The sequence below is a fragment of the Hipposideros armiger genome, unplaced genomic scaffold (assembly GCF_001890085.2).
Source record: "Hipposideros armiger isolate ML-2016 unplaced genomic scaffold, ASM189008v1 scaffold_224, whole genome shotgun sequence".
Lineage (NCBI taxonomy): Eukaryota > Metazoa > Chordata > Mammalia > Chiroptera > Hipposideridae > Hipposideros > Hipposideros armiger.
The window spans coordinates 2,247,860-2,259,863 of record NW_017731574.1 but is presented as its reverse complement, the minus strand read 5'-3'; the positions used below and the strand labels follow the sequence as shown (position 1 = coordinate 2,259,863).

Here is a 12,004-nt window from a genome sequence, read left to right as displayed (position 1 = left end):
TCCGGTTATAAAATAACAGTTTTCCTTTTCCCTTTTTAATGAGGAAGGGGAAAAAAAACCCCATAGTTTTCTTTGTCCATTTCTGAGTAGCTCTTTTTGCCATAAAACCCCCCAAAATTCTTCACTGAAAATATAAGCCACCAAACAATTAGTTTTTTCCATTAAAGAGAAAGTGTGTAAAAGTCATAAAGACAGAAGAAAGAGGGAAAGGAAGAGGGAGGGGGAGAGAGAGAGAAAGAGGGACAGAGAGAGCGAGAGAGCAAGAAATAGAGAGAGAGAGAGAGAGAGAGAGAGAGAGAGAGAGAGAGANAGAGAGAGAGAGAGAGAGAGAGAGAGAGAGAGAGAGAGAGAAAGGGCAGTGGACGAGCCGGTGGTGCTCAGGCCAGCGGCCAGCGTCCTCTCCGTTGTCTAAAGCTCGGTGGGAGGTTCTGAGGATGCTTGAAGAGGTTGTTGCGTGAGATCTTCAGGTAGCTGAGGAAGTTGCGTTGAATGCAGTTTTTGTTGGTTTTGTGTTTTCTTTTGGAGAGAAGCAGTAGCAGCAGTGACTCCAATGGTTGGGCTCCCAGGGCCGGGCGCAGTGTCCGGTGGCTGGGGCCGAGCGGGGTCGGTGGGTGCGTGTCCGTGGGCTGAGCAGCGGGTCTGGGAGGGGTCAGCGGGGTGCGGCATCCAGTGGGCCAGGAGAGCCGGGGCGAGAAGGCCCTGTGGAGCCAGCTTCACTGGGGCTGGCAGCGCCCGTGGGCAGGCAGGGGCCCAGGCTGGCAGTGGCATCGGGCTGTCCAGGCACCGGGTCAGCCACCACAGCCGTGGGGCCCTGCAGACTCTGGCCGCACACGTGGTGGTGCTTCTCCCAGTCCTTGTGCTGGCAGAAGGAGCCGCAGTAGCGTGCTGCATTGCAGCCGCTGCATGTCTCGCTGGCCTTGCGCCCACAGTTCCAGCAGCTCTGGATTGGGGGGAGGGGGGAGGAGATGGTCGGGGTGGTTCAGGGCTGGGCCACCCCAAATCCCCAAAGTACTCAGCCCATCTGTAGAATGGGAAGAGTATACTCTAAATAAACTGGCTCAGACCCAGCCAGGGCGTCAAGTAAGGAAAAAAGACCCCAAAGTGTTACAGCCTGTTGGGGACCCTCAGTGGACACAGCCCGTTGGCTGGGCTATTTTGGGACGATGGGCTCCCACTACTGCATTGCACAACTCTAGCCCACCCCAGATAGGTTCATGCTGGGCTTACAGGACCACGGGGTCCTCGGGAGGGCAAGGAGCCACAGCCCCTTCCCTCTCTGCCAGGAAGCCCTCCTGCCTCACCAGGGCTACAATACAGAATGCGGGGGCCCCCAACAGAATAAAGACTGCCACGCTCTGACATGGGGTGCATGGCAGGCCTTCCCCTACCGTGGGCATCTGCTCTCTTTCCATGGAACAAGCCTAACCCAGCTGGCCATGTGAGCAGAAATTTGGCAGGGACACTGGTAAAGGTCCCAGGCTGTGGGACAGGGAAGCCCAAACCTGCCCCGGAGAAGGGCCCAGGTACCCATTTAGCGTCCAAGGCCTCTAAGACCCCAACATTCCTGCTGTCCCCAGCTCACTCGGCTGGGCCACACTAGCCTGCTCAGTCCTCACTCTGCCAGGCGTGCCCTGCCCCCGCCCAGCCTTTGTCCCTGCTGTCCCTCCTGGGATGGCACTGCTCCCCTGATTCCTGCATGCTGGCTCACTTCCTCCAGAACTGCTCAGACATCACTGCTAGCACGTCCTGCCTAACACCCCCACCCTCCTTCCTACCCACGTCCACAGCCTGAAATGCCCCAGGCTTCATCTCCAAGCACCAGCATGAAAATCATCTCACATTCTTCCCGCTTGTGTACATGTACCAGGAGCTGAGGAGGCGCTTTAAATGTCACCTGAGGTCTGCACATCCTCCTCCTGTCTCTTGCTATCACAGGTTAGAGACAGCATGAGCTTTGGTGTCTGCCAGACTGGGTGTGAATAATGGCCCCACCACCTCCTAGGGAGTGACTGGGGCAAGCCACCTTCCCTTTGGAGACCTCAGTTTCCACATCTGTACAATGGGGACAACCTCAGGACCTGCCTCACCAGTCTGTGTGGGGTCAAGAGAGTTCACAAGGCTGCCAAGGTCGCAGAGCTGGGAGGAGGCAGAGTGGCTCAGGACCTGGAGGTGGGCTCGGCGGGGGTGGGGGTGGGGTGCCTACCTCACTGGAGTCCTCCTGCTGGTTGATGACGGTGAGGGCATCCTCTGAGGCCTGCCGTCTGGCCTCAGCCAGGGCCCGCTCCATCTTGGCGCGCTCCGTGCTGATGAGCTCGTGGGCCTTCCGCTCGGCGTCCGACACGGCTTTCTGCAGCTCAGACATCGCCTGCCGCTTCACCTCATTCACCGCCTCCTCTGGAAAGGACACTCGGCTGTGGTCACATGGGCCAGCCTAGATGGGTCTCCCGGGCCTCCCTGTTCAGGGCTTGTGCACAAAACACCATGTGCATCCCCGCACTCGTGTGCAAACACCGTCATGGGGAAGATCTCCAAACGTACCCTCTCCTGCAGTGTTCTCAAACTCTGACATGCTGTGGGACCCTGAGAGGGTAGGGGCCGGGTCCACCTCCAGATTCTCATTCAGGAGGCCTGGAGAGGGCCTGAGAATCTGCATTCCTAACAAGTTCCAAGTGATGCTGCTGGTCTTGGCACCCACTTTGAGGACCACAGCTGTACTGCTATGCCCCAAGGACAGTCTGTCTTGCCCTGCGACCCATCCAGAATCAGTCCAGAATGCCTGGTTCAGGGCTCTGCATTGTTATTTCCCCCCAAATCCCTCTGTTATCTCCCCCACACTCACCACCTCAGCCCGCTCACGTCTGAGGATTCAAAGCACCATTCTTGCTGTGGCCAGAGCATCTGCTCAGATTACACCGTGCCCTTCGACACTAGAAATAACACGGCCCCTAGCCTCCACTAAACCACCCCCCAATGGCCTTTCAGACCTGCCTCAGTTTACCTGGCAGTGCCGTTCTTGCAGCATTGTGTGAGGGAGGCTGGGTGGGCTTAAACAGGGCTCCCATTTCCGAGGCCGAGACGGAACTCAAGCCTCCCATCCGAGTGTTTGCACACTGTGTGCTGGCAGTGCCAGCTGCAGACGCCTGTCCCCATGTCAACTGCCTGAGCTCCACACGGTTGTCACCAAAAATCCCATAAGGCCCTGCTACAGGCCAGACGGAGGCAAAGGGGACAGGCCAAGGGAAATAAGGATCCCCGTCCTGTCTAGGCCTGTCCCCTGCTTCGTTCTAAGCAGCTGCTGAATCTGTGGCCCCTCTGCCTCCATCTATGGGCTGGGACCCTCCATTCTCTCTGCTTTCAAGTTCCTGAGATTGCCGCTCTCTAACTCACCCTTCACACGGAATCCATCCGCAAATTCAAACCCATCAGGGGTCCCACCTCTTTTCTGCACCGCCATCACCCCTTTTGAGCTCCTGCCTGTCTCTCTCACTGCCCACTGGCTCTGGCTTCTGCCCAGCCCATCCCCAAAGTCTGTTCCCACGATGCACTGAATGTCTCCCACAGCACTCCCCTGTTGCCATGCTCAGCACTATGTCCAGAAGGCCACACAAACTCCAGCTCCAAGTGCCTCCCTCCTGTGTGTGCGTGTCTGTGCACATGCATGTGCCTGCTGGGCCCGAGAGACCCTGCTTGTTCTGGTGAGCATGGTGCTATTCCCCAGCAGGTGTTGGGTGGCAGTCGTCCTACCCTGGATACTACGTGCACTGTAACGCCTCTGGGAGCCCCATCTGTGAAGCCCTGTGAGCTCTGCCCTGAGCCGGGGGCCCAGCTGAGCACCCCAGCAGACAGAAGTTCCTTGCAGAGAAGGCGAGAGGGCCTGGGTCCCAGTCCCCCAGCTCCCTCTCCTCCACCCCCACTCACCAGCCTTCCTCCAGATCTCCTCGGGCATATAGCTGGAGAGGGTCCTAGGCATGAACTCTCGGTGCACGTCTGGAATACAGGGGCCAGTGTCACACACAGGATGGGGTCACATCCCGCTGGGCCACTCGACCATGGTGTGACAGTGTTCTCGGTGGGGGTCCCAAGGAAACCATGGGTGGGAGCCCTGCATCGGTTTCTGGGATGGGGGCAGGGCAGCATCAGGAAGAGGGAGGCTCAGGAGCTGAGGGACCGTCCACTCAGCTGGGGGCTGGGCCCAGGCGGAGCCTCTTTCGGTTTCCATGGTCATCATCCAGGGGATGAGTGGATACGACGAGGGCCTCCCAGCTCTGAGCCCCTGGCCCGCCAACCACAACTGTGAGTCTGGGCTTCCTGGTGGGTCAGGTGGTGTCTTTGGGCAGAGCAAAAAAGGCACCTCTTTTGCAGGTGAAACTGTTTTGGGTGGTGTTTTATTGCAGCGCCTCTGTAAGGGGCCTGCTCGCACGGGTACTGGCTCAGTCCTGTACTCTGGCTTCATGTGCCCCACAGGGCTCCCTGCACCAACCAACCCTGTGCTGCTGTCTCCGTTACTCCTACGGCCCCCTCCCCAGCCAGCACGCACCTAGTTGAGACCCCTCTGCACCCGCGGAGCTGCTGAGAGGCCGGGTGGGGGTGGGCGCGGGGCCCTTCTTGGTGTCCTCAGCGTCGCTGTAGCGCCGGACCCAGTGGTTGAGTTCCTCCCGGTCAGCCTCCTGGCACCGGCGCAGCACGGTGAGTGACCGCCGTGTCTTCTCAGCCATGTCCATGATACAGTTCAGGAGCTGCCGGTGAGTGGTCGGGTAGCCTGAGTATGGGGCTGGGGAGGCCCTTGTCCCACACTTCTGGGCCTTGGCCAGCCTGCTGTCCAAGAGGGCCGGCCCTGGAGGACTCAAGGCAGGGGTATGAAAACCCAGCTCCACTGCCTGGAAAGACCCCTGAACAGCTGGGGTGGGGCTGGAGATGGCCCACTGGTCTCTCTCCGGAATCCCCAGCATTGAGGGCACCAGGCTCAGGGAACGCTTGTTTGAATGCAGGGGGCTTAGGGCCTTCCTTTCAAACCTTGAGGTACGGTCTGCCCCACAGAGCAGACGCGGCCATCACCACCCTGAAGACCACACCTTCTGCCTGGGCTTCCTCCCAAAAAGGAAGCAAGGGAGAGGGTGATCCTAGAAATGGTGTTGAAGGGGTCCCCCCACCCCCATGCCCAGCGACCTTCCTGGGAGACTCTCTGCAGGGGCAGAGAAGGGAAGGCTCTAAGGGACTGACCAGAAGCGGAGGGCGGGCTGAGATGGTGCCTCCCCCAGGCCCTGCCCCCAGGCCCCTCAGGGTGAGCGCAGAGCAAAGGCAAGCCCACTTGAGCCCTGCCCCTGCGGCCCCACAGGTTGTGCAGAGCCCCTGGAGTCGCTGTGGGGCCCGTGACCCTGGCCTGGACACTCACGTTGTTCAGGTGCTTCCACTCCTCAGCCCATTCTCGCTCTGTCAGCCTGTGGTCGATCACTTCCTCCGGCCGAGACCCGTGGACCGCTGCAGGAAGGGAGCGGATGCTCATGGCCCACCCCACGCTCCCAGGCCCCACCCCACACTCCTCCAAACCCTGGCCCGCGTTCTCTAGGCCCCTCCATAGGCTGTGCCTACCTGGGTAAGACGGTGAGGGTGAAGAAGGGGACCCTGGGCACTGACCTTCTGCCCACTGCCCTAAGAGTGTCAGGCACAGGCCTGGCCTCTGCTCGAGGCTTGGGAGGAAGAGGTCCTCATTCCCATCCTTCGTTCTGGCTTTGGCCATCCTTCCCCCACCTCCTTGCCTCCAAATCCTGTTTCTCTTGCTCCTTCTGGCCCCTGCTGCCAACCAAGGCTGTCTCAGACCTCACCTCTGGGGCCTCACCACTGCTCAGAAGCCCTCAGGGCCTCCGTGCGACTGCCTAGCTCCAGCCCAAACGTTCCCACTTCCTCTCAGCCAGCTGGACTCCTGTGTATTTGTCGAAGCCCGGGTCACAGGCCCCCTCCTGCTCATCAGAACTGGGCCCTCAGAATTTCTTGAACCCTGTGTATCTCTAGTTGTTTAGTAATGGTAGGTGCTTCCTTGTTTACTCTTGGTCCCCATCCTCCAACAGGCTGTGTCAGTACACAGGCAGGGCTGGCGTGTCCCATTCTCCTCAGTGTCCGATGGACTAAGCTCTAGCCCGCCAAGTGCTCCAGCTTATCTGCCGGGTCTCAAGTGAGCCGGTTCAAGGGTGGTCTCCTGGGAGCTGGGGGCCGGGGAAACCAGCAGTCCTGACACTACCCCCCAGAGGACCTAGGACCCCCATCTCACCGCTCCAGGCCTCAGTTTCCCTACCCTGCCTACCTCTGGGGGTGTGAGAGGACTTTCAAGAAGGCATGTTGGTGGGGAGAGCCCGAGTATAAACAGGCTCTGTGCCAAGTGCTTTACCCCTTTCATCCCTGCGTTGATCTACAAGGGAGGCTCTGCCATCATTCCCATTTTATAGATGAGGGAACTGAGGCTGCTTAAAGGGAAATGTTTGCCCAAGGTCAGCCTGAGCAGAGCTGTGCCCTCCACTACCAGCTGGTACATGGGGGTGTCCTCCACCCAATCAGAAACAAAACCACAGTGAGCTGCAAAATAAGCACACGTGCAGCAGCGTCTATCCCCACCATGGCTCCTCCTGTGAGTTTTGACCCATGGAATGCTCTTACCCGTAACTGTTTTGGGTGCCCCTGCCTGTGCTGGGTGACCCGGTGCCCATCGATGCTTTTGGGTTGCAGCCTCTCTATGTAGGCCTTTTTCAGCCCCTGAAACCCAAAATGCCTCCCCAAATTGCAGAAGGGGTGGGAGGTGGTGGCCACAGTCCACTATCCACAATCCTGCCCTGCTGCCTGCAGCGCCAAGGCCTGCGCCAACGCCCCAACTAAAATAGTGGCTGAGATCTGCCCAACAGCTGGTGTCTATTTTTGCATTAGCAGAAGCGGGTGGGAATAGCACCTGCCTGACTCGGCCACAGGGAGCCAGACGTTGTCACCTGCTGCCTGGGCCCGGGCCCTGGAAGCTTCTGCAGGGTGGGGGCGAGGAGGCCTCCTTGTACGGAGCGAGGCCTCTGCTGACCCTGCCTCTCGGCCCCCCATTGGTGCTCTGGGCCTCTGTCTCAGGGGCAGCTGCTTCTAGGTACACTGTAGGAGGGGGTCCCCGGGGCAGGGGCTGATCCTGTTCATTTCTTTGCGGTCAGGCAGATGTGGCTAGAAGACTTTGGGCATGCCAACTATGCTCTCTGGGCCTCAGTCTCCTCGTCAGTGATATGAGCGTGCTAACATATCACACATATATCAGAACATATCAGGGCCCGCTACCTTCATTAAACGATACAATGCAAGCAAGAGGCATGTGCTGCATCCTAGACTAGACTTGTTGCCACTATTATTAATAACAGCCAGGTCTCACAGCACCCACTGTGTACTGGGTTAGCTCCCTCAGTCCTCACATGACCCTGAGGGTTGAGACTCCTGTTAGACCCAGCCGACAGGGGAGAAAACTGAGGAATGGAGGTCACGTGATCTGCCCAAGGGTGTACTGTGGGGAATGGTAGAAGCTAAAAGGACCAGGCAGTCCCAAGCCCTCGCTTGCCTCATGAGACCTCCACTCCTCCCTTCAGTGGCTGGGAGGCGCGATGCCCAGCGTGCCCAGGGCCTCCCTCATCTCCTTTCACTGCAGGGCTCACCCAGTGACCATGCTCTTACGGATTTGGTGTTTTGGTGTTCATTTTTGTACTGCTCTGGGAGCAGGATGGGCATGTGTGGTCAGCGGGGCTCAGTGAGAGCTCACAAGTCCTACAGGGTGTCCACTTTCCCTCAGGGTGCCCAGCCACACCTGCCGGAGTCCCTTGGAGGCAGCAGGGTCTGCAGCTCCTGTGACCTGGGTACCCCACATGCCAGAACTCACCCACCCACCCTGCCCATAATTGGGCTCTTCCTGGCTGGCCTGTGCACGATTTTTGTGACTTATGGGAAATAAACACTTGGTCATTCAGATGACCAACATATATTTCCCATAGATGGTCTTCATCCAGGGTTTCCTGGCTCATAGCTCCCCAAACCCTTGGAATTTCCTCAGCGAAGAGAGTGATAAAGGTGTCTTTTGTTAATGTTCATGAGGTGACTTTGGAACAGGATGGAGGCTAGTTGCCCAGAGAACCAACCATGTGGGTTGAGGGTTGGAACTTTCAGTCTCACCCCTGATCTCCAGGGTGGGGAGAGGGGCTGGAGGTTCACTCAATTACCAATGATAATGATTTAATCAACCACGCCTAGGTAATGAAGCCTTCATAAAATTGCAAAAGTATGGGGCTTGGAGAGCTTCTGGGTTGTTGAACGTGGAGATTCAGAGAGAGAGATGCAGTCAGAGAGGGCATGGAAACTTCACACCCTTTCCCCATATCTGGCCCTACGCATCTCTTCCATCTGGCTGTTGTTCCTGGGTTATAACCTTTTCTAATAAACAGGTAACCTAGTAAGTAAATGTTTCTCTGAGTTCTGGGAGCCATTCTAGCAAGTGAATTGGACCCCAGGTGGGGTTGTGGGGATCTCTGATTCAGAGTTGGTCAGTCAGAGGCACAGGGGACAACCTGGATGTGCGACTGGCATCTGAAGGAGGGTGGGCAGTCCTGTGGGACTGGGCCCTTAACCCGTAGGACCTGATGCTGTCTTCAGGTAGAGAGTGTCAGAATTGAATTCAATTGTAGGACACTATGCTGGTGTCCAAGAATTGCTTGGTGGTTTGCGGCAAGCACCTCACCATGTGGACACTGGGCCCAGGGCGTAATTTACTGGCCTTCCCCTGCCCCAGCCACAGAGCTCGGCGGCCTCCCTGTTCTTGTCTCTATAAGGAGATGAACACACTTGTGCAGGAGCTGTGGGCAACTGACGGGTGTGGTTCCCGGTCCCCCACACCCCATACCTGCCCATACCTGCCTCTGTCCAGCTGGGGGTCCCAGGACAGGCACATCCACAACCCTACCCCTGGGGAAGGAGGGGCCCTCCTGGGCTCTCAGGGTAGGCATGTCAAGCTGCCTGCCCCGCTAGATGGATGTCCAGGAAAGATGGCTCTTCCTTAACTGCTTCCCAGAGCAGCCCAGCCAGGGTGGGGCTCCCCTCTGGGCCCTGGGGCCAGCTCCCCACTCAAAATCCTTTCTCTACACCCGTTTCCTCTGTGTCCTTCCTGGACAGACACGCGTACACAGCAGCTCTCGGATGTCACCCCACCCCCCACCAGGCACGCTAGTGCCCCTGCTAGCATGCATGCACGTGCCACCCGCCACGCCCCTGCCCCCCCACACACTGCTCACTGAGTTGTCGGTGGCGCTCCCGCAGCTCCCGGGGGTCAGGGTGGCGGTAGGAGTCGCGGGAATGGTGGGCCAAGGCCATGTCCTCGAGGCGGTAGTGCGGAGGTGGTGTGGGGTGGGGCAACCCATTGCTGGGGCTGTAGCGTTGGGCGGGGCTCAGGGTGCATGGTCGTTTGCTGAGGGGGTCAGGGTGCATCGGGTCGCGGTCTGACCCATTCTCTTTGGTCCTGGCCCAGAGAGCAGGTGCGGGGGGGCAGTGGTCATGGGACCAGGAGCCATGGACAGAGGTCCAAGCAGGAGGGGTGAGAGGGAGACAGAGGTGGTGGGCAGAGAGAGAGGGAGAGACAGAGACAGAGAGAGATTAGACCAGTCTGCTGGGGGCCCAGCCATGACACCCACCCTGATGTGGAGGCTCCGGGGTCCAGCGGTCAAGAAGCCTGAGCTTCTGTCAAGAAAATAGGGAGAGGGAAACACCCTCTCCTAGCAGCAGGACAAACACACATTTTTGTGACCCAGCAGTGAGGGCCAGCCAAGGAACCTGGGGACCTCAGGCTCCTGGACACTCAGAGAGTCCACATCTAGCACAAAGGGAATAGCCACAGAATTTCCTCCAGACAGACCCCTTCCTGCTGCTTCCCTTGTCCTCCCTCAGGAGGCCTCACCACAGCCCAACAGGGCAGCCTCTTGGAGAGTCAGCCTGTGCAATGGCCTTGCAGGTAAGGCTGAGCTCTACCAGCCTGCTCACGAGCTGCAGGCGATAGTATTGACCTGAATTCTCTCAGCCCTAAAACCAGGGTGCCAGCTGAGCTGCGGGACCAGCCGCAGCTCTGGACCCGGTCCCTCCACTGTCTCCCTCCCCAGCCATAGAAAGCCCCTGAGGTACCTGTCAGGTGTCCTCCTCTTGCCGTTCTCATTGACTTCCAGCAGGAGCTCCGAGGAGTCAATGGGGGAAGAGGCACTGGCATCCAGCAGGAGCTGCTCGTGCTGGGCCAGGTACTGGGCAGGGGTCTGCTTGGCCAGGCGGGCGCAGTGCAGGAGTTCCCGCTGCAGCAAGGGCAGGTTTGCCTGTGGAGGAGAGAGAGCGGGGCTTCTACTCGCTGCTGACGGCGGTCAGAGCACGAGCGAGGGTGGACAGCCTCGCTCTGATGCCAGGCAGAGAGGCCGACGGCCAGCCTTGCTGTGTGACGTTGGGCAAGCCGCTTGACCTCTCTGGACCTCGAGTTCCTCCACTACAACCTGGGAATGAGGGCAAGAAGGCAGTCTAGGCAGGACGGCGCCCCCCTAGGGCACACAGCGATTTGGGGGTGCACTGGGACTCGAGTTCAGATCCCGGTCTCCCAGCCTGGGGTTCTTCCACCTTCATCAAGCTCCCTCCCATGGTGGCATCTGGGGAAAGCGAGGGGATCACGGTGAGGCTCCCTTGCCTGTGCCCCCATGGAAACTGTGTGGAGGAGGAAACCGAGGCTCCGAGAGACGAAGTGGGCAGCCCCGCACACAGCTAGCTGTAGATGGGGGAGCAGGAAGCAGGATGCCAGCGTGTCTGCACCAGACCCCCATGTGCGCTGGTGGGAAGCCCCTGCTCTCCCACTCCCTGGGAGTTCCCAGCCTGGCCTCGAATGAAGCGGAGAGTTTGGACTACGCACATTAGCATGCCCGCACCGCTCCGAGCAGTCGCACGTGTCACCGCCTGTGGCTGTACCACCACCCGTGGTCCTTGTAGCCATCGGGGATGGACACTGCAGCTTGGTTCCACGGGTATAGGTAAGGACACTAGGGCGCAGGGGGTGAAGCGCAATGGGGGGTGTGGGGCACAGGATTCCAATGCAGACCCTGCCTGTAACTACCCTGCGTAGCAGCTATGCCCTCCTGCCTGTGCCCTTGTCCTGGTTCCAGGGCCTCCCAGAAGGCACTGCTGGGTGGCAAGTGGGCTCCTCACGCGCCTTCCGGAGAGTCTTCCCAGAGCCGCTGCGGGGGGGTGGGGTGTTTGGGGGGCAAAAAGGGCAGGTTGGATGGGGGCCCAGCGGCAGGCCGCCTGGGAGAGCCAGAGTTCTAAGTATTTGTAAATAAATACAATTCCCCAACTTTCTCATGGCGTTTTCAAAGCTGCCACACAGCCCTCTCCCGCCTCTGCCTCCCCAGAACTCATTAGCGCATCCACCCGGGCCCGATCAAGCAGCCGATGCAGTTTTGTGCAGCAGCGCCGGCTGCCAGGCCTGTTTTTCTATTTGGATAGCTGAATGGGGGCCAGCCCGCCATCTGTCGAACACGTTAGGAGCATGAGCTGGGAAAGGAGGTCCCAGGAGGTCTGAAGACGCCAAACATCCTCCTCTCCTTCGCTGGCCCCTCCTCTCCTGTGCTGTCTCCCCTTGGCTGGCCCAGCAGGGCGGGGACAGCACAGGCACCGGCTGGTCGCTGTTAGGGCGGTAGAAACATCTGGATTCCTGGCCGGCTGGAGCCAGCTGGGAGCCGGGACCACGGGTGGAGGCTGGCCGGGTGGGGCAGCCTCTCCCAGCTTCTGGAAAGCCCCACTACTCAGCTATGCACAACGTTGGGCTCAGAAGAGGGTGCAGGGGACCCAGGGTCCTTGGCTGGGGGGAACAGGGACCCCAGCCCAGAAGAAATGGGTGGAGGCTGCGGAAAGCCATGTCTCACAAATTCCCCTGGGGCAGCAGTCTCCACTGTGTCCCCAAAGGCTCAGGGTGCCAGGGAGACCTCACCAC

General features: G+C 59.1%; 1 protein-coding gene across 5 annotated transcripts in view; it reads right to left on the bottom strand.

Annotated features, from left to right (window-relative positions):
* Window positions 1-294: 294 nt before the first annotated feature.
* Window positions 295-12,004, bottom strand: part of CBFA2T3 (CBFA2/RUNX1 partner transcriptional co-repressor 3) — a 93,197-nt gene continuing 81,487 nt past the window's right edge. For all 5 annotated transcript variants that reach the window (XM_019654527.1, XM_019654528.1, XM_019654531.1 and 2 more), the window contains 7 exons: window positions 10,168-10,349; window positions 9,288-9,511; window positions 5,393-5,478; window positions 4,538-4,736; window positions 3,919-3,987; window positions 2,204-2,394; window positions 295-940 (listed from right to left, as the gene is read on the bottom strand). In XM_019654527.1, coding sequence (XP_019510072.1) covers window positions 650-940; window positions 2,204-2,394; window positions 3,919-3,987; window positions 4,538-4,736; window positions 5,393-5,478; window positions 9,288-9,511; window positions 10,168-10,349 — 1,242 coding nt within the window. In that variant the 3' untranslated portion in view covers window positions 295-649. The remainder of the gene's footprint in view (window positions 941-2,203; window positions 2,395-3,918; window positions 3,988-4,537; window positions 4,737-5,392; window positions 5,479-9,287; window positions 9,512-10,167; window positions 10,350-12,004) is intronic.